This window comes from Mustelus asterias, chromosome 3, assembly GCF_964213995.1.
Source record: "Mustelus asterias chromosome 3, sMusAst1.hap1.1, whole genome shotgun sequence".
NCBI lineage: Eukaryota > Metazoa > Chordata > Chondrichthyes > Carcharhiniformes > Triakidae > Mustelus > Mustelus asterias.
In genome coordinates this window covers 41,669,349-41,692,328 of record NC_135803.1, presented here as the reverse complement: position 1 = coordinate 41,692,328, position 22,980 = coordinate 41,669,349, and the positions used below count along the sequence as shown (strand labels likewise).

Here is a 22,980-nt window from a genome sequence, read left to right as displayed (position 1 = left end):
TGCCATTCATCTTAAATTGATTTCTTCTGCTTCTCAATCATTACACTAATGGGAGTAATTTGTCCCTAGCTACTCTGTCCAGACCTCTCAGGGTTTTGAGCATCTCTATCAAATCTCGTAATATTCTCTTCATCAAGAGAACAGCCCCAACTACTCCATGTATCCTCATAACTGAAGTCTCTCATCCCTGGACTCATTCTTGTAATGTTATTTTGGCACCCTGTCTAATGCCTTTGCTTCCTTGCTAAAGTGTGGTGCTCAGAATTGGACACAATACTCCAACTGAGGTTAGGTATGCAACATAGGGCATGCACAAATTGGTTTAAAACAATCACTAACATTTCAAGTGGAAGTTCTTGACTTCACCAACTCAAAGTACAAAAATTGATACATCTATTTCTATAAATTATTCGATAGACATAAAAGTTGTCATGTATCCATTACCACCTGGAATTCTACCCTTCACTTTTATCTTATTGAGACGACCAACAGTATACTTACACAAACTGCATTAATATCAGACACATGTCCAGTGAATGACTGTCTGCACATTCCGTCTCTAATATCCCAGAGTTTGGCAGAAGCATCACAAGCACCAGAAACAAAAATTCTCATGTCAGGACTAAGCGTGAGACTCATGACGTCCCCAGTATGTCCTGTAAACATGGTAGTTTGATGGCCTGTTTCAATGTCCCATAAAGCACTGTAAATACAAAAAATGCACATTAATACTTTTACAATTACTATGAAATGAGAAGTTATTTTCAAGGGGCAAGCTTTCTATACAATAACAAAATCACTGGTTTAACAAATGGGTGGAAAGGAGGAAAATCAGGAGTATTATTCCAGGTTGCTCCAATGGATGTCTCAGAAGATTTTGGAGTGGAATGCTGGCTGCCTAGCTCTAAAGTTGCATCTTTCGCTAGTTTATCTCAGATAGCCTCGCATGCCCTCTCCGAGTTCAAATTGAGGTTCAACTCCCATTACCAGTAGATTGCTAAGCATCCAACATCTCTTCCTGACTTCCATATTAGCTGATATAGTAAAAGGTTCTCCCTTGGGTACCATCATTCTCTCCTCAAAATACCACCCTTGACTTTTCTATCTCAGCAAGCAACTGCCCCATATTTGATCTTTCTTGCCTTCTCTTTGGCCCCGTCACAAAGTCTGTTGCTATCAAGTGTATCCACCTCCCATGCCACTGCCTCAGGTTGAACCAGGCTGTTTGCAACTCAGCATCTGATTTGACTCACTGTCAGAAAGACCATCGATTTGACACTTATGCAACAGTGATCATCTCAACCCCTTCATTGCTTTTGGTAACTCTGGTGTAAAATTTTGATAATTTTACTAATTTTAGAGTTTGTTGTCGGCCTGTAACATCTATGGATTTTATTCTTTAACCACATTTTAAATTAAATAGTTTGGTTTAAATTTCTGCGATGAAACAATGGGCAGTCAAGACAGTCTCAAGTTTGTGTATCTGTATGCTGTCTTACTTGCCACAATACCATTAGATTTTTAAAAAAGCAACTTGATGGTTAAAAGTAGTTTAAAACTTATGATAATTTTAAACAAAACCTATAAATTGATTTAATTAACTATTTGTAGGGTAGAGTATCTTTCTGTTCTTAATGGTTTTAGTGGGAATAGATTAAAATGTGTTCATCCGAAATATACAAAATAGGAACAAAAATAGGTCATTCGACCCCTTAAGCCTGCTCCACCATTCAATAAGATCATTTGTGTTGAGTTCCACATCTTCATCTATCCCTCATAACCTATGATTCCCTTGCCTAACAAGAATCTATCTACATTTGCCTTAAAAATATTCAGTGACTCCGCTTCCACTGCCTTTTAAGAGAGGGTTCCAAAGTTGCACAACACTCAGAAAAAATTTCTCCTCATCTCTGTCCTCAAAGGGCAACCCCTAATTTTAAAATAATGCCCCCTAGCTCTCGACTCAACCACAAAAGGAAATATCCTTTCCATGTCCACTTTGTAAAGACCATTCAGGTCTTCAATCATCACCCCTCACTTTTCTACACTCCAGTGGAAACTAGCCAATCTGCCCAACCTTTCCTCATAAGACAACATGCTCATTCCAGGTATCAATCTAGTAAACAACCATTGGACAATCTAGATCATTTCTCATGTTTCAGGAGCCTTCTCTAAGCAAGGGTTGACATGATGAAACTCAACATTGTCTCCAGTATGTCAGTGCAGTCTTTGGCTGTCAGAGGAAAAGTGTGTTTGATGACAAGGACCTCAAACCCAGCACAGCAAGCTCACGCTCGACAGGACTGCAGTGCCACCTGCCCTCCTGTATTTATCAAAGACATGAACAACATACAGCAGACACCTTAAATCCCTGCAGAAATATCACCACTCGAGGTCACCGCATCCTGCAAACTCAATGGCAGGATTGGCACTCCAATATAACTGCTCTCTCTCAGGCCAACATTCCAGTATCAAGGCACTCATCATTGTTAACCAGCTATGTTGGGTGGGCCACATCATCTGCATGCTGACACAAAACTCCCAAAACAAGCTTTCTACTCCAAGCTTCATCACAGCAAGTGGTTACCAAGAGGGCAGAGGAAACATTTCAGGGACGTCCTCAAAAGCCTCCCTGAAGAATGCAATATTCCCACTGATTTCAGGAAGCTCTTGCTCAAGACGGCCCAAACTGAAGAAGCATCATCCACGAATGTTTCAAAGGTCTCCAACCAGGATGGATGGATGAAAATCCATCCAGATGGATGCCAAGCATAAATAGCAGAAGGAGCATACCAAAATCTGAGTATCCCACCCAACTCATCAAACACCATCTGAGCCACCTGTGGCAGTGTGCGCGGATCCAGCTTTGGACTTTTTAGTCACCTCAGGAGCCACAATCCCAGAGTGGAAGAAAGTCATCCTCAGTTCTGAGGGTCTGTCCAAAGAGGATGACAAACCACTTCCTGAGGAATGAAGGTCAGTAATCAAATGACATGGATTTAAGGTAATTTACAACAGAACCAGATTCTGGGAGATGAAGGAAAAAATTATCTGGCATTCCTTTAATGATACGGATGCATGTCCTGAAAGGGTAGAGGAAGCAGGTTCAATTATAACTTTCAAAAGTGAAATGTATAAATACTTGGGAGGGAAAATATTTACTGGGCTATAGAGAAAGAGCAGGGCAGTGGAACAGAGCATTCAAACAGCTGGGGACAGACTTTCTAACTTACCAACTTGTATCTCCTGAGCTTGTAACAATCTGGTTGTCATCCAGAAAACGACAGCATGATAAGTAACCTGTAAAGAAAAATAAGACAGACACATTAATGGCTAAATAAAAGCAAAATACTGCGGATGCTGAAAATCTGAAATAAAAACTGAAAATGCTGGAAAAACTTAAGAGTCATAAGGACTCGAAACATTAACGCTTTCTCTCGCTCCACAGCTCCTGCCAGACATGAGCTTTTCCAGCATTGATTTATATTACAAACCTAACAGCATACTTGTAACATTAGCATAATTGGTTTTAAAATGTCTGCAGTCAAGTCCAACATTCAATTTGATAAAGGTTTTCATGCAGAGCTTTTCTCATTCCATCAGGTCTGATCTTTCTAACATAGCAAAGAATTTAAATAGGAAACTGAATTTGGAAGAAACTGAGGGCAGTAAATAATCACAAGTAGTTTCTAAAAAGTTCAAATGCCTTGCGGTAGGGAATTCCACAGGTTCACTAGCCTCTGAGTGAAGACGTTTCTACTCTTCTCAGTCCTAATTGAACTACCCTGTATCCTGAGATTGTGACCACTTGTTCTGGACCCTCCATCCAGGGGAGACAATATCCCTGCATCCAGTGTGCCCGCTTCTGAGAGAATTTTATACATTCCAATTTGATCCACTCCTATTCTTCTAAATTCCAGTGACCACAGGTTCAGATGATCCAATCTCTCCTCATATAGCAATCCTTCCATCACAGGAATCAGTCTGGTGAACCTTTGCTGCACTCTATGGAAGCATATCCTTTCTTGGATAAGGAAACCAAAATTGCACACAATACTCCAGGTTTGGCCTTACCAAGGCCATGTAAAGCTGCAGTAAAACATCATTGCTCCTATACCCAAGTCCTCTCACAATGAAGGCCAAAATACCATTTGCCTTCCTAACTGCTTGCTGTATTTGCATGCTTGCTTTCAGCGAATGGCATACCAGGACACCCAGGTCACATTATACATCAGCTTTTTCCAATCTATCACCTTTCAAATAATAGTCATTCTGTTTCTCCATCCAAAGTAGATAACTTCATATTTATCCACATTATACCACGCTTTTGCCCACTCACTCAACTTGTCTAGATCACCCTGAAGCCTCTTAACATCCTCCTCACTATTCATCTTTCCACCAAGTTTCGGATCACCAGTAAACTTGGAGACATTATTTTTGGTTCCCTCATCCAAAACATTGATGTATATTGTGAGTAGCTGGGGCCCAAGCACTGATCCCTGTAGGGCCGTACTAGTCACTGCCTGCCACTTCGAAAAGGGCACATTTATTCCTACTCCTTGGTTTCCTATCTACGCACAAATTCTCAATCCATGTCAACATATTTACCACAATTCCATGTGCTTTAATTTTGCACACTAACATCTGTGGTACTTTATCAAAACCTCTGAAAATCCAAATACCCTACACCCCATCCATGGTTGAAAGGTAATTAGGGATAGGTAACAAATGCTGGCCTTGGCCAGTAAAGCTCACATCCCATGAAAGATCTGATTTGTTTTTTAAAACCAAAGCAACTGTCATCTAACTGTGTAGTACAAAGGTTAATCAACACATCATGAACTGCTTTTAATGAGCTAATCCCATATTTCTCCTGCTCTGGCAAAAAATGTCGTCCACTGGCTCACCCTCTATTCAGCTAGTTACATCTCCAAAAAACTCCAATAAGTTTGTCAAACATGATTTTCCTTTCATAAATCCATGTTGACTTTGTCTAATCACACTGATATTTCCTAAGTGTCCCGTAATTGCCTCCTTTATAATAGACTCTAGCATTTTCCCTACTACTTACATTAGGCTAACCGGTCTGGAATTCATGTGTTTTCTCTCCTTCCTTTTTTAAATAGCAGGGTTACATTTGCCACTCTCCAATCTACTGGGACTGTTCCAGAATCTACAGAATTTTGGAAGATGACAACTAATACATTCACTATTTCCATGGCCACCTCCTTTTAGTATCCTGGGATGTAGATCATCAGGCCCTAGCAATTTATCAGCTTTCAGTCCCATTAATTTCTCCAACACTATTTTCCTGGTAATGCTAATTTTCTTCAATTCTTCCTTCTCACTAGACCCTTGATTCCTTAGCATTTTTGGGAAGTTGTGTGAGTCTTCCTCCATGAGACAGAACTAAAAATGTAATTTAATTGTTCTGCCATTTCCTTGTTCTCTATTACAAATTCTCCTGTTTCAGACTATACAGGTGGCACAGTGACACAGTGGTTAGCACTGCTGCCTCACAGCGCCAAGGACCTGGGTTCAATTCCAGCCTTGGGAGTGTCTGTGTAGAGTTTACACGTTCTCCCAGTGTCTGTGTGGGTTTCCCTCCGGATGCTCCGGTTTCTTCCCACGGTCCAAAGATGTGCAGGTTAGGTGGATCGGCCGTGCTAAATTTGTTCCTTAGTGTTCCAAGATGTATAGGTTAGATGGATTACCATGGTAAATGTTTGGGTTACAGGGATAGGGCAGGAGAGAGCACGCCTGGGTAAAATACTCTGTCAAGAGAGTCGGTGCAGACCCGATGGACCGAATGGCCTCTTCTGCACTATAGGGATTCTATGGTACATTTGTCTTCACTAATCTTTTCTTTTATATACTTATTGAAGTTTTTACAGTCCACTTTTATGTTACTTGCATGGTTCATGTCTTGGAGCAAATACTTCAAATCTTTGCTCCAGTGGGAGCAAATACATTTGCACAGAAAGGCATCCTGAAGTCATCTTCATGATTCTTCCCTGAATCAACTAAATTAATAACTTAATAAAAGTGCATCATATTCCAGCAAGATTCCAAATAGGAGGTTGACAATCAGTTATGCAAGATTTAAGTATCCAACAAATCATATGTATCCTGCTAACAGATGAGCCTCTACAGCTTTGTATTGCAGTGATGAAAACTGCTGCTGATAAGAAAAAGACAAGAGTAGATGTCACAATGAAGAAACTATCTAAATTAGTGACGAATTTCCTGAAATTCCACAAGGTAAACAGCATGTGCAAATTTAAGTTAGGTGTTTAACTGATCAGATAGTATATTTATTTGTTTCCTTTTCCACCTTGCTTTGCTATTACTTTCACAAGTACCTTGTCCAGAGACTTGGTTCAATTTCGTTGTCATTACTGAGTCAAATCCCATTCTCGCTCAGTGTACACAATTTGCAAGAATCATCATTGGATTTGGAGCAGGAGGATGAATCCTGACTAGTTTCCCTCTGCCAAGCAGAGGCAGAAATTAGGCCAATTATAATACCTCTATTACTGCCTCAGCTACATCAAAGCTAGGACCTTCATGGTTATAGTTCATCCAAATACCACTTCAACCAGTTGAGCCATTGAGATTAATATTTGTGATCACTTACTCCAACATTATCATACCTGTGTGCCCCGGTAGTTCCCTGCTCACTCGAACATTGCCCTCCCTCGTTTTCAAGCTGTATATTGAACAGATGTTGTCCAACCCACCACAAGCAACATAGTTTCCAGATGGAGCGTATGCGCAAGTCATAACCCATGATGATCGCAAAGGGATGGCATGCATCTATAAGAAAATATCAAGTGGTTATTGAGGTTACACTAATCTAGTTTGAAAATTTGTAACATTATTTTAAAACAGCAAAATCAATTACATCCTTACTTTGTTTGTTGTATAACTGTCCCAGATGATTAACTTTCCATCTTGAGATGCACTGACTAAAAGCCTGGAAGAAAACGTTTTATGCATTGAAAAAAGTCAAAGCCATAGATAGCATAAAGAAGAAATTTCACTCAAATGAAACCAGAGCTCGAGAGATTTTAGTTATGAGAAATTGATACTCCACCACCCCCAATCAGAACAAAGAAACAGATTTCACAAGTGTTCAAAATTGAGGGGGCTCCATAAGTTGAGAAAACACTATTTTACGAGTTGGTGGTTTGGTAACTAGAGAGCAGAAGTAAAGTTTAAGTTTATTTATTAGTGTCACAAGTAGGCTTACATTAACATTGCAATGAAGTTACTGTGAAAATCCCCTAGTTGCCACACTCCAGCATCTGTTCGGGTACACTGAGGGAGAATTTAGCATGGCCAGTGCACCTAACCTGTACATCTTTCGGACTATGGGAGGAAACCGGAGCACTCTGAAGAAACTCACGCAGACACAGGGAGAACATGCACACCACACAGAGACCCAAACTGGGAATCGAACCCGGGTCCCTGGCACTGTGAGGTAGCAGTGCTAACCAATGTGCCACCCTTTATTGAGAGGTTAAAGAGAGCAGTCCAAAAATACATATTGTTTAAATAAACAAATGATTTTTAGAATATGGAATAATATACCAGAAACAGTAAAGAATGGAACCAGAACCAGAACTTTTGGAAAGAAATCAGACACAAATCTGGAAAAAGTAAAAGGGAAAAGGGCAGGAAATGGTGAATAACCTTCAGAGTTTCTGTACAGAGTGGACTGAACTTTTATCCTATTAAAAAAACCTAACTTGATAAATTTACACCATTAAATTCTTGTTCCTGCCAAAATGTTTACCAACTTACACTTAATTGACAATAATGCCCAAACTCTTATTTTTAATCCATGTCAAGATAACATGATATTACAAATCTGAAAACCAGATTAACTGCAACAATGAAAAATGATCCTGATTGAACATCATCATCATAATGTCCTATTATCTATTAATTTATTCCCTCACTATATTTAGGGATTTAATAATGCCAAGATAATGCTTTTCTAAAAATGCAAACTGTTAATAAGGACTGCACTTTTTTTATTCTTTCATGTGATGTTGCCATCCCTATTTGCCCTTGACCAGAGTGACTTGCTAGGTTATTTCAGAGTGCAGTTAAGAGTCAACCACCTTGCTCTGGTCTGGCATCATACATAGGCCAGATCAGGTAAGGAGAGCAGATTTTCTTCCTTAAAGAACATTAGTGAATCTGATGGGTTTTTATGACAACAGTTTCATAGTTAACGTTACTGAGACTAGCTTTAAATTCCAGATTTTTTATTAATTCTAATTAATTTTAATTAACACATACCTCCAGAGGATTAACTTGGGCCTCTGGGTTACGAGTCCAGGGACATTAACACTACACATCGGGCAAGATTTTCCAGCTGCACTCGCCCTGAAACTGGAAAATCCCTCCCAAGGTCAATGCCTGCTCCGATTCATGTGGTGGGCAGAATGGGAAAATTCACTCCATTATCCCCCTCTGGTATTGGTCACCATTGATCGATACAATGTCCATTTGGATCATCTGCTATGACCACAATCTAATTTTTACAATCATTGGTAAAATAATGTTGCAATGGTTCACCATTGTAATATTATTTTTATCATTGCTTTCTGTAAACCATCAACTTCAAGACCGAGCCACATCATTGAGTACACCATTACAATCATTTCTTCAGATATGATTGCAAGACATTATAGATTAGCTCTGCATTTGCAAATTTCAAAAGCACCAAAGCCAAGGAAGACCTCTGGATATTGGCTATGATAATCAAAAGAAAGGAATACCATTAGAATTGAATGGCATCTAGCTCAATGCAGGCCAAAAATTGCTGTTGGCACACTGCAAAGATTGTAATGAATACAGTAAATTTGAGTTATAATTTTAATGTGCTAACTGATTGTAAAATCAAATGTCAACACTCAAATACTGACCTGGAGTCTGATCCCCAGTGCATGGCATAGATTTTAGCCAAATGTCCCCTCAATGTACGCCTTGTGCGCATTTGGATTCGACCAACTGAATCCAGGCCAGCCGTGATCTGGAAAAAAGTTTTAGTTTGCTGTATTACGAAACTGGAAAAGAATATAAAAGTATGTACATGCTATTTATCCATTTTTCATTACATGGGTTTACCTGAGCTAGGGTAGAGTCACCACATGCTTTTCTTGCATCCTGCAATGACAAACAAAAATCAACTTACTACATATTTAACACTAGTAATAAATCTGATGCCATTACTTAAGATGCCATTCAGCTTATTTTTAATAGTGATGTCTGCTTTTCATCCATCCTCGTTCTGAGGGATGGCCGTGCTAGGAACAATCTTTCTGCACTGATTTGTGTTCTCTTCTGGCCTCACTGCCTGTCCTATTGAGAGAGCAGTCCACATTCTGATATTATCCATCCATGCCATCTTGACATGTTTTCCAGGTATTTTATCTTGCATTACCTTTTTCCAAACACTTTTCTTATGTTCGCATTACATGCCCAAAATATGTGAGCTACCTTGATAGCACTACCTCAAATTCCTCTTAACACCTTAATAGCGATAGCACTATGCTAATAACCTTCTTGGATTAGGTAATCCATACATACAACATACATCTCCCAAACCCACAACCTCTACCACCTTGAAGGACAAGAGCAGTGGATGCATGGGAACACCTCCACCTGCTGGTTCCCCTCCAAACCACACACCATCCTGACTTGAAAATATATCACCGTTCCTTCACAGTCACTGGGTCAAAATCCTATAACTCTCTCCCTAACAGCACTGTGAGTGTACCTACACCATGGACTGGATTCAAGGTGGTGGTGAGCTCAATGGCAATTAGGGATGGGCAATAAATGCTGGCCTAGCCAACAATGTCTACATCCCATAAGTGAATACATTTTTCAAAGAATTTGATAGTCAGGTTTTAATTGTCATACACTCCATGCCTGTGGTCAAAAATCAGTGCATCTGCTGCTGTCTCTGATGTCACTCTGGGCCTCCTACTTCCTACTGTTGATCTTATTTTAAATGCCACAACACAACATGACAGAATCTCTTACATGATCAGGAGCTCCCACTGAGCGAGAAGCAATATTCAAAAACCATGGCAGCAATAGAAGATAAGAATTGTGGAGCTGTTATTACACAGGAAACTATGGAGCTATTTGAGGTAAAGAAGAGGAAGTAAATTAGAAAACATTTCTAGGCTTACAGAAGATTTGGTGGCAAGGAGAGAGAAAAAAAAAGATCACACTGGGAGCAGAAAAGCAGAACCCAAAAGCGTGGTGCGGACAATCCTTTTGTTCCCATCCCAGCCCATGCAGAATTTGAATGGTAGGACAAGAGCGGCATTGAGAATGTAGATGAGGAGAATGCACCCAGAGAGAATAAATCAAGTACCTTCACCCCTCTTAATCCCTTTCAAGCTTTCATGTATTGACTGTTTATCACCCCTCCAATATGAAGGTATAATAGGTACACTACCAGTGGCTAAGTTACGGGTAGTATTTCAACATAAAAAGCAGTGCTTTGACAAGCAGTTACATTGTAAGATTGAAGAAACCTGCCTAAACCCAATTTAAATGTTTGTGCAGTCCAAACATTGATGCTTTCTATCACAATAAGCTTAATGCAATCTGTATCAGAAATTCTTGTCACTTCATTCATTTCTACACTAATTGCTTTGCTGAAATTTGTTTTTACAAGTTTTGATGATCTAATTTTTGTTTCTTTGTCAATCATTTCCTGCGTGTTTAATTCTCATACTTTCTGTTAATACCTTCAGTCAATTCTACATTTCCAGTAGAAAACCAGTGGATGAGACATGATCACAAGTAACCAGAAGGACTATGCAAACCAGCTATAGATGGCACGTGGCACAGTGGCTCGCACTGCTGCCTGACAGCATCAAGGACCCTTGGGTGATTGTGTGGAGTTTGCACATTTGCCCCGTGTCTGAGTGGGTTTCCTCACAGAGCTCCGGTTTCCTCCCACAGTCCAAAGATGTGCAGATTAGGTTGACTGGCCATACTAAATTGCCTCTTAGTGTCCCAAGGTGCATAGGCCAAGGGAAGTATGGGGTAAATATGTGCGGTTATGAGGATAGGGCCTGGGTAAGAAGCTCTGTCCGAGAGTTGGTGCAGACCCAATGGGCCGAATGGTCTCCTTCTGCGCTGTTGGGATGCTCTGATTCTATGGCTGCAAATTCAAAGTGCTGGTAGTAACTGCTGCCCAAAATGAACAAAACGCACTAAGGGAGGAGGCATGCAGGAAAAAGAGGGAAGGAAAGAGGAACCGTGGAGGGATATAAAATAAGAGAATTTTGAACTTGAATTGCAGATGGACCAGGTGACAACATAGGTCAGTGAGCACATGGGAGAGGAGTTAGGAAACTGAAAGTTTTATAATAGCTCAAGTTTATCACAGTTTGGAAGATGGGAGGTCAGCAGGGAGTGCTTGGAAAAGTTGAATCTCGAAGTAACAAAAGAATGGGCGGTGATTTTAGCATATGGGTTGGTAAGGACAGACAATATTACAGAGGTGAAAAGGGCAGTATTCAAGATTGAGGATATATGGGGCATGAATTCAGGGCAAATAAAATGCCAAAGTGACCTACAGTCCAGCTGAATCAGATACAATCAGCATTTTATGGAGTTCGTGGCAGGGATCAGTTCATTTTCCCCAGCATTTAATTGGAGGAAGTTGCAGGTTTCTTCTAATGATGTCTCATTCACTGGTCATGTTCCACTAAAAGACATGGAAAATTGACAACACAGCAGTAATGATCAGGAGACAGAGTTGGATACTGTTGTCATACATGTGGAACCTGGCACTCTTTACAAATAGTGTCGCCGATAGACAGCACATAGATGAGAAACAGGCAGTGAGCATGGGATGGGCTAGACACAGCGGTGCCAGAGCACTGTAATTAGTTGCATTGGTTTCAGTTTAACTATCAAATGTTTAATAATTAACTAGGCAACTACAAAATTTATTTGAATATTTAAAATGTTGAAATTCGTGAGAAAAATATTTTTTAGTGATAGTGATATTGTACACTCTCTTCATAACCACAAAAGACAACTGAGGCAGCAACACTCGGTCTGAAGAGTGGGCTGAGTGAGTTTCCAAGCAATTCAGACATGGACAGGTAGCTGTAAGCCCTATTTCACAACTGTTGACCCTAGACAGGCGACTTATTTTACTGATAATGAAGCAGCCAATATCAGCAGGACTGAGGCTGACAAATAGCAGATAACAATTACACCACATAAATGTCAAGTGATGATCATCTCCGACAAGAAAAAGTCCAGATCTCTCCCCAGCTTCAAAAGCACAATCAAGACTCCCATTAGCAATGTTTTAAGAGACACCACCAACCAAAATCTTAACTAGACCTGCCACGTCAACATGACAAGAAGAGCACTTACACGTCTCTGCTCATCTTAATTAAAATAAAGCGATTTCCATTCAATCAAATTAAATTAGCCAATCTCAGCCAGAATGGCAGCAAGGTTGTCACTGTTTTTAGGGATGGGTGCCTTAGAGTATGTATGCATCTTATCAGCAACCTTTACAGGAAGTTTAAACAAATGGATACTGCACAAGCCTGGGCTCAGTTATGAGGATTTCCACAGCAGCAAACATTGTCAGCTACCCCTTAGTTGCTGTCTATGGAGCTGTATCGCAATACGAATATCTAGTTTAAAGAAAGGTGCAGCAAGAAAACTGGAGTGGAAGAACTGTAAATCATGTGGTTTTTTTTTTAAAGTGTAATATTTTTGAGGGCAAGGGATATTGAGTGTGATTTTAAAAGTTTAGTTTAAATTACATTAATTACCAAATTACACTAATATAAAGAGGGCACACAATTTCCTTCAGAAAGATCATGTAACTTCAAATTCAACAGACTATAATAATAAACAATGGGACTTTGATCTTCCTCCAGCAACAAGTGACATTTTAACTTGGGTTCATTTCTTCTGCAAGTAACAAGAAGGGGGAATAAAGGTTAACTGGTAGATGTAGTGTATTTGGATTTCCAAAAGGCATTCAACAAGGTGCCACATAAGGCACAAGGCAAGAGCTTATGGTGTTGAGTGTTAGGAACAAGGTAGTTTTTAAGGGATCCGTATTTGTATTGGCAAACATTACAAATAAGGCATAGTTTTAAATGTATTTAATGTTTCTGTATCTGGAAGGGTAAAACCTATAGCTAGGTTCACGCTGGATAAATGTGTTTGTATGTGTGGGTGTTAGTTAAGTTCCAATTGTGTTTCTATTGTGCTTAACGAGGGCTGCAGTGTGAAGAATAAATAGTAGTAGTTGCTTAGCAACTCGAGGCCCTTTTAAGGGAATAAAAGCTTTTTTAAGTTTTAGTTGGATATATTGCAGTTGGAGACAGGACACTGGGGACTGACATCTCTCAACTCTGCTGCAGAAGCTGGACGGGACAAGGGAGTTGCAAAGATGCAGGCTTCCTAAGGAACAAGTTTATAGTCCAGAATACGACTGGAGTTAAAAGAACAGAGATCAAAGTATTGTTCAGAAGAATTCAGGGAAGAGTAAACAAAGTATTCTGGGTTAAAGAGACAATTGCAGTAACCAGATTTAAAGTGGCCAGCAGATTTCAGAGGTAAATCAAACATCTGAAGCTATTTTAATACAGCCTGGGAATTGAGAGTTAAAGCAATTGTGAACAGTTTGTCCACCAGTCAAGTCAAATAAATCCGAAAGGGGTTGGTGTAAAACCTGGACTGTGGATTCACTGTTAAACGTGAAGAGGAAGCTTTGTTTAAAAGTGTAATTTGGAAAACGGATTGATTTTGGAATGCAAACTGCTACGGGAAACATCACTGCAAAAGAAGATTTTAAAGCATGTTTTTGGGATTGGAGTTTGGAAACTCTCATTAACAATCATCTCGTATTCGGAGGAGAAATCCACAGATATTCACTTGAGGCTCAGTGGAGAGTTTATTTGACCAGAGTCATCTTGTGTTTTTAAGGGAGACTGTGTTACTGAGACTGTTGTAGCTTAAGATATGCTTTGCCATCCATGTTAATCTTAAAATCAGTGTGTGTTTGTGAAGCTAAGCGGGGAAGTAAAGGAGTATTGTATCATTATCCAATTTTTCCATGTTTAATCAATGTTTTGTTCCTGTTGTTAAAGCCAATTAGTGGTCCTGTGACTCTGTTCCTCTGTTTTATAAATTAAGTAAAAGTTACGGTCTTTTGAGCCAGGGTTCCAGTCTGGGAGCTCCCTGTCCCATTAGAACACCAACTGGGTTCGTAACATGGGGGTGATATTTGCATGGATAGAGGGCTGGCTAACTAACAGGAAACAGACTGTTGGGATAAATAGGTCATTTTCAGATTAGCAAACCGTAACCAGTGGAGCATCAGAGAGATCAGTGTTGGCGCCTCGACTATATACCATATAACAACTATATTGATGACTTGCATGAAGGACTGAGTATATTGTAGCCAAATTTGCAGACAAGAAGAAGATAGGTAGGAAAGCAAGTTATAAGGAGGATGCAAAGAGTCTGCAAAATGATATAGGTAGGGTAAATGAGCCAACAAAAATTTGGCAGATGGAGTATGTGTGAAAATGTGAGGTTGTCCACTTTGGCAGGAAGAATAGAAAAGTAGAATACTATTTATGGTATTGGAAAGAGACTGCACAATGCTGCAGTATCGATGGACCTAGCTGTCCTTTTATGTGCATCACAAAAAGTCAGCATGCAGGTCTAGCAAGTAATTAGGAAGGCAAAGGAAATGTTGGTCTTTCCTGCAGAGGGCATGGAGTATAAAAGCTGTCAAGTCTTCAACGGCAGTACAGAGCATTGTTGAAACCACAGCTAGAGTGCTGTGTACAGTTTTCGGCACCTTTCTGAAGAAGGGTCATACCTGCATTGGAAGCAGTTCAGAAAAGATTCACAAAGCTAATTCCTGGGAGGAAGGTGTTTGTCTTAAGAACAAAGAACAGTACAGCACAGGAAACAGGCCCTTCGGCCCTCCAAGCCTGTGCCGCTCCTTGGTCCAACTAGACCAATCGTTTGTATCCCTCCATTCCCAGGCTGCTCATGTGACTATCCAGGTAAGTCTTAAACGATGTCAGCGTACCTGCCTCCACCACCCTACTTGGCAGCGCATTCCAGGCCCCCACCACCCTCTGTCTAAAAAAATCCCTCTAATATCTGAGTTATACTTCGCCCCTCTCACCTCGAGTCCGTGACCCCACGTGATCGTCACTTCTGATCTGGGAAAAAGCTTCCCACCATTCACCCTATCTATCCCCTTCAGAATCTTGTACACCTCTATTAGATCTCCCCTCATTCTCAGTCTTTCCAGGGAGAACAAGCCCAGATTACCCAATCTCTCCTCATAGCTAAGACCCTCCATACCAGTTGAGCAGAATGGCCCATACTCATTAGAATTTAGAATAAGAGATGCACTTATCGACACACAAACGATTCTGAGGGGGCTTGACAGGTTAGATGCTGAGAGAATGTGTGCCCTCGTGGGAGTAATCTAGAATTAGGGGAACACTATCAAAATTAAGGGGTCTCCTCTTTTAAATCAGAAATGCAGAGGAATGTCTTCTCTGAGGGAAATTTAGTGTTTGGACTCCTTCCCCAGCGAGCAATGGCGGTTGGGTCATTAAATATATTCAAAGCTGAGTTGGATAGGTTTTTGATTGACAAAGGAATTGAGGGTTAAAGGGGCACAGGCAAAAAAAGTAGAGTTAAGGCTACAATTAAAACAGCCACAATTTTACTGAACGGTGGAGCAGGCTCGAGAGGCTGATTGGCCTTTTCTGCTCCTATTTCTTATGTCCTTAATTTAAATACATGTGCACAATCAACGTAGAATCTTACCCTAATTTGATTCCGCAATTGTTCTGCTTCTTGCCGCAGCTGTTCCAGTTCACCCATTGTCCCAATTTGATGTCAAGATGTCCACACACTATCACGAAAGAGATCTATAATACAAAACATCTCTAGTCAGCATTATTCAAATTCAGCTATTACAAAAAGATTTTACGTTCTGCATACTATGATCTATTACAAGACAATAATGTTTGAGGATATTCTTAGAACGAATGGGTTTACACAAATAGGTTCACTCCTCACCCTACAGTAGAAAGACAGCTTATCAAAACATTTTGGAAAAAATAGATTTTCAATATATGTGCTAAGGAATTAAACTTTTTGCACCACTGACAGGCACCTAGTAAATTGGTTCATTGAAATTTACAATCGTCCTTAAAGTACATCAACCCAAAGTCCTTAAAAAAAGCATCGGATTGTCTGAAGCATATCATACAAATGTATTGGATTACGTAGCCTTTAAGGTGGTGGTGAGCTGCCTTCTTAAGTTGGTGTAAGTACATCCACAGTGCTGTTAGGAAGTGAGTTCCAGGATTTTGACCCAGTGACAATGAAGGAACAGCAATATATTCCCAAGTCAGGATTGTGGGTGGGATTGGGAGGAACTTCCTGTTGGTGGTGTTCCCATGTACCTGCTGCCTTTGTTTTTCTAAATGGAAGTGCTCGTGGGTTTCAAGGGTACGTGGTGAGCTCCTGCAGTACATCTTTTAGATGGTATACACCACTGCCCACTTATTGTCGATGGAGAGAGTTAATGTTTGTGGGTGGGGTGCCAATCAAGTGGACTGCTGTGTCTTGGATGGTGTTGAGCTCGAGTGCTGTTCAAGCTGCACTCACCTAGACAAGTGGAGGGTATTGCATCACACTCCTGACTTGTACCTTGTAGATAGTGGGCAAGCTTTGAGGAGTCAGGGGGTGAGTTATTTGCTGCAAGATTCTTAGCCTCTGACTTGCTGTTGTGGCCACAAGTATTTATATGGCTAGTCCAGTTCAGTTTCTGGTCAATTGTAAGCTCAAGGATTTTGATAGTGGGGGGATTCAGCAATGGCATTGCCATTGAATGTCAAGGGGTGTGAATTAACCCCCAATCCCAATTCTCCCCCACTCCCCCATCTACTGTTCCATTAAGCAATATGAACCTGCCTTCATTGTCCTTATGCTATAAGTGAATACAGCAATTTACTGATCTATGGAATAAGATTACTACACCCCTTTTTCTCCCTGATGCATGAAGGGAAAAGAATACCTGAATTGCCCAAGATCTACCCTGTTCCATGTCTGACAAATGTGTTTCTTGTAAAAATGCAATTTCGCAGCTTAGGTGTTTCAATTGACAGAGTATCTTTTCCCTCCTAATAGGGCTATGTAATCCCTTCACATTATAGTTAATTACCTTTAACACATCCATAATAATCTGTATCTAATAGGCATGATGGTATACCCAGCTTGACAAATAGCCTTATATCAGAGAAAAGAACATTAGGAAGTAGAGGGAGGAGGGAAAAAAAGAGAAAAGTGTTTTCTGTACAGTGGCTTTAACATTATTCCCAAGAATACGGAGAGTTAAAAACTATGTAGTCAAAAGATTTAACCCCAAACCTGACCCAACTCCAAGTCGACCTAAATTGAAAACAAAAATTTGAACCAACTAAAATGAAGCTTGGCGTCTCATTATGTACCTTGTTAAAAGTGTCATTGTGTAGAATAACAAGAAATGTTCAGAGCCATCCTTCTGGTGCTCAGGCCTTCAGCAGCATTGGTGATGAGACAACTGAGTGAACTCTCCTGTCGAAATGAGCATAACTGTGTATTTTTGGCCACAGTCCACTAAGGCTGCACTTCTCACCACCACCTGAATTTGATTGAGTTTTTTGAAGGGGTAACCAAAAAGGTAGATGAGGGCAGTCGACGTCGTCTACATGGACTTTAGCAAGACCTTTGACATGGTAGGAAGGTTAAATCTCACGGGATCCAGGGTGAGGTAGCCAATTGGATACAAAATTGGCTTGATGACAGAAGCCAGAGGGTGGTTGTAAAGGATTGTTTTTCAAACTAGAGACCCGTGACCAGTGGTATGCCTTAGGGATCGGTGCTGGGTCCACTGTTATTTGTCACTAATATTAATGATTTGGATAAGAATTTAGGAGACATGGTTAGTAAGTTTACAGATGACACCAAGATTGGTGACATAGTGGACAGTGAAAAAGATTAATTAGGATTGCAATGGGATCTTGATCAATTGGGCCAGTGGACTGATGAATGGCAGGTGGAGTTTAATTTAGATAAATGCAAGGTGATGAATTTTGGTAGATCGAACCAGGGCAGGGTTTACTCAGTTAATGCTAGGGCATTGGGGAGAGTTACAAAGAGATCTAGGGGTACAGGTTCATTGCTCCTTGAAAGTGGAGTCACAGGTGGACAGGGTGGTGAAGGCGGCATTCAGCATGCTTGGTTTCATTGGTCAGAACAGTGAACACAGGAGTTAGGCCGCCTTGTCGAAGTTTTACAAGACATTGGTAAGGCCACACTTGGAATATTATTAAACTAGAAAGAATGCAGAAAAGATTTACTAGGATGCTACCGGGACTTGATGGTTTGAGTTATAAGGAGAGGTTGGATAGACTGGGACTTTTTTCCCTGGATCGTCAGAGGCTTAGGGGTGATCTTAGAAGTCTATAAAATAACGAGGGGCATAGATGAAGTAGATAAATCAACATCTTTTCCCAAAGGTAGGGGAGTCTAAAACTAGAGGGCATAGGTTTACGGTGAGAGGGGCGAGATACAAAAGGATCCAGAGGGGCAATGATTTTTCACAGAGGGCGGTGAGTGTCTGGAATGAGCTGCCAGAGACAGTAGTAAAGGCGAGTACAATTTTGTCTTTTAAAAAGCATTCTGATAGTTACATGGGTAAGATTGGTAGAGAGGGATATGGGCCAAATGCAGGCAATTGGAACTAGCTTAATGGCAAAAAACTGGGCAGCATCGACAAGTTGGGCCGAAGGGCCTGTTTCTATGCTGTAAACCTCTACGATTCTATATAAGAACTGGCTGAGAATTTCTCAGACAATTCTGAATTAACCAAATTATTTCAACAAATAATAATTTTTTTTACATTTCCTTTCCCCTTTCTTTTTCCAGCTATTTGCAAAATAATATCCCCAAAGAATAAGATTGCAATAGCTAACTAGCATTATATTTGATTGCTCGAGTTGCAGCTATCAAACTGACCATAATTAAATTTTCGTTTGCTAACCAAGTCTATGGGTAACATATATGCCAAAGAGACTGTAATTTAACCTGTTTCATTTCATTCCCACTGATATTTGAAACTCATCTCACCACTATTTTAACACCGCTCTTTCTCATTTTGTCTCTGAAGCAGTCCCTCCACACCCGGAACCATTGGGGTTGACAGCAACCATGCTTTCGTTGGTTTCTACCAGCAGTGTGCCATCCAATGTGGTGCAAATCTCTCTCTAGCTGTTTGTCCTCAGAGGCTCGCAGTGATGCCCAAATGTTTCAGCCCCTTTGTAGCCTCCCACGCCGATGAATAGGTCTTGCTTCCATCCTCGATTTGGACTCTCAGCATCACTGCGTATGGTATTTGAAATCTTATGTTCTTCTCTCCAAGTTGCTTTTTGATGTCCACCTATTTGCATCTTTTCCACTACAATGCTGGCGAGTAGTCTTGGTCTGGCGTGATCCTGCCTTCCTTTGAATTGGAGATTTTTCTCACCCCAAGCCCTGGTGAGAATGTGTTGTTTTGTCTGGAAGCTGAGGAATTCGCCATGAATTATCTCGGGGGTGCATTGGCATCTGATATATTGCTGCAACAAAAGCTGTCAGCCTACTCCAGTTATAGTGGAAAATCAACCGGGAGTTTAAGAGGTCTTTAAGAAAACTTTTGGCCCATTGGATATTGCCCCCTAGTTTTCTGGCACTCCAGAAATTTGCAGGTAGTTACGTATCATGAAATTTTCAAGGTGCTCACATCTATCCTCTAACTGCCTGTCTCTCTGGGGTAAATGAAAGTAGTCTGTCGCTACACATACTGCTATCCTCGACTATGCTAATTCAGCCCTCAGATTCTACGACTTGCTTTTCCAAATCGCTGATAGTTTGTTCCTGTTCTGACACCGAGTTGTTCATTCTTCCTCAAGGGAATTGTTGACTTCTTTTCCAAATTTTCTCAGTTCAGTCAGATAGTGCTCAGTTCGGTCTTTTCCATTCCTAAATTCGGTGCTTGGTCGGCTTCTGCCATGCGGAGAGGGGCTGTGATGTCTCACTTCTTTATTTCTATCTTTTTGAAGCATTTTCAATTCATTTCTCCTCCATTTCGTGTTTTGACTCATTGTACCTACACTTGGTAAGTATTTTGGGGTGATTTAATTAATGGATGGAGGTGAATTTAAGATAGGGGCGGACGGAGCTACACTCAGCAGGCAGCCACTAGGTTGGTGACATCATCCCCCTTCCCCAAATTTTCTCATCTGAAGTGACAGATTCTGAGTTGCAATTCAAAGCACACCAATATCTACGGACATGGCTAAACACAACACACGAATGTCAATAGACTACAAGATCATCATACATAATCCCAATCCAATCTTCAAAACAGACATTGAAGTGCTGTCAGTATACATGGACCAAGTGCAGGAATTGTTCTCATTCGGTCACTGAGACCAATTCTGATGCCCCAACTGCTGCTGTAGCTGGATTACAAAAGGGTACTTTAGCTTGAGCCTCAATTTGGGAAGATTCACTATAGGATGCAGCAAAATAAAGACCATGGACAGAAAAAAATGTGAGGTTTTGGGGGCTTTTGCAGATCAAAGTAAAAAGATTCTGTGGCACTACAGTAAGTACTCTCCTAAAGTCCTGATTGGCATTCTGCCCTCAAGTAAAACCACTGGAATAAATCAGGTTATTTACCTCATTTATTGATTGAGGGACCATGCTGTGCACAAATCTGCTGTATGCCAATAAAGCAAATGATCACTGTTCAAAAACAATGTTCTTATTTCTTCAGTCTAATGTAGTCTATGATACTGTAACATATTAGATGCAGACTCCAAATTAAATATTTTAGGGGAGAAGGTTGAAAAATCACAAGAATACACATTTTTCAATTTTATCTTCAAAAACTGCTTTAAATAGGATAATTCTGTAAAATATCATATCCTAGAATTTCTGAACAGCCTCTGTATATAATGAAAGCAGATGCAAGGGAAAAGTAAATTAAGCATTACCATAGTTCCAAAAGATACAACTATTGTACATTAGTCACCAACCCCAATGACTGCTCTCAAGACTAAACCTACATGCACATGCTTCCAAAATTCATTCTTTCCTTGAAAGGCAAGAAAGGTATAAAAATTGTGGAAATCAGCCAGAACATTATTCCTCAGAATTCATAAACGATCAACTAGTTTCCCTCGGACAAATAGGAAGATGGATTGAGTGCAAAGTCACTTGATGATTGTTGCAATGTCATTCTGGAAAAGTTTTGAAACTAGGTGCCTTAACTACAGTTCTATTATAAAAACAGGAAACTGCAAACCACACCTCTTTGCAATTGGCAATATGTGGTGTCAGCAGGGAACAACAACCTTTCTATACTGCAGGACTTAGGGCCTTCAATCAGACTGGGAAAGGCTGCCAAACTCTAAGCTTCATTGTGTTGAGCAGCAGCTTCATGCAAACACGCTTCATATAAAAGACGTGTCCTATGTAATGAAATCCTTAAAATTTGCTGCAGTAGTTATTCTGACCTCAACTGTAACATGATCTTCATGACTTCACTGAACTAGATGTACACAGTAAAAAATGTCAACCTGCTGATTTACACTAGATTTTCCAAACAACCTTCTGCAATGTCAGTTAGAAAACTAAAAACAAGTACTGTCATGTTTCAGTGAAATCATAACTACCACACTGTCTTACAGTACTACACTTGACACTCACTAACAGCAATTATACTGTGATAACAGTATAAATAGAACGTGTTTAGCACCACTGGGATACCCTGGGAAGAGCTTGGCAAACTTTGCAAGTTAAACAATAATGAAAATTTTGCCCGAACTGTAGAACTGAAAGTGGATTTAAAACCATTACATTAAACTTCAAAAAAAAAGTCAGGCGTTCCCCAATTGCCCATCATACCCTGCGCAATGTTTTGAAACACTCATTACCAGAAGTTTCCTTAATACTGAGTTTCACACATGACACAGCAATAAGGTTCTAGATACAGGTCATATTTACAAACTTACATAGAGTATAGAGCACAGAAAAGGTCCTTTGACCCATTGAGTCCCATTTTCCTGCACATGTCCCATATCCTTGAATGTTATATTTCAAGTGCTCATCCAAATATTTTTCAAAGGTTGTACGGTTTCCAGATTCCCACTGAGTGTTTTATTTCCCCCTCAAATCCTTTCTGAATCTCTTCCCCTGACCCTAAAACTATGCCCCCTCGTGATTGACCCTTCAACCAAGAGGAACAGCTGCTCCGTCTGTACCCCTCGTAATCTTATACATCTCAATCATGTCCCCCTCAACTTCCATTACTCTAAAGAAAACAATCCAAGCCTATTCAGCCTCTCATAGCTCAAATCAGTCAGATAAGACTTCCATTTTTCAAGTCATTTTGGGCGTCCCCAACATGCCCCTTTGTTTTAGTCATATATTGTATCTCTAATGATTCCTTCAAGTAGCTTACTCATTCTGACATTGGAATAGAACTATATTAAATAGGCTCCTTGCAATCTGAGGAGACACAACCAAGATGCTTTTGGCACGTACAGCTTTCTTTTAACAGCACAAGAAAATAAACATTAAAGCAACTAGCCCAGAAACACAAAGCTGCCAGCGAAAAGATTCTAAATCAAAGTTAGATTCATAAAGCATGATGCCAATTTACATCCAATAAAATCTCAAACTGTACTAAGCAATCATACGAGAATTACTTAGTACAATTCGTCCAAATGCAGTTGTCTGCGTGGGTGAAGCTTTTCAACCACATAACCCCGTCAATCCAAAACCCACATCATCTTTGCTGTCAATGCCTTCACTAGTGTGTTTTGGAAG

The 22,980-nt window shown here is 40.3% G+C and overlaps 1 protein-coding gene across 7 annotated transcripts in view; it reads right to left on the bottom strand.

Moving 5' to 3' along the window:
- The window catches only part of LOC144490205 (guanine nucleotide-binding protein subunit beta-4), a 61,517-nt gene that overhangs the window by 6,290 nt on the left and 32,247 nt on the right, over positions 1-22,980 (bottom strand). For 6 of the 7 annotated variants that reach the window (XM_078208028.1, XM_078208021.1, XM_078208014.1 and 3 more), the window contains 7 exons: positions 15,883-15,986; positions 9,142-9,180; positions 8,940-9,046; positions 6,913-6,976; positions 6,654-6,816; positions 3,234-3,300; positions 502-703 (listed from right to left, as the gene is read on the bottom strand). In XM_078208028.1, coding sequence (XP_078064154.1) covers positions 502-703; positions 3,234-3,300; positions 6,654-6,816; positions 6,913-6,976; positions 8,940-9,046; positions 9,142-9,180; positions 15,883-15,939 — 699 coding nt within the window. In that variant the 5' untranslated portion in view covers positions 15,940-15,986. Of the gene's footprint in view, positions 1-501; positions 704-3,233; positions 3,301-6,653; positions 6,817-6,912; positions 6,977-8,939; positions 9,047-9,141; positions 9,181-15,882; positions 15,989-22,980 lie in introns of all 7 variants that reach the window. The other variant, XM_078208010.1, reaches the window with a different exon arrangement.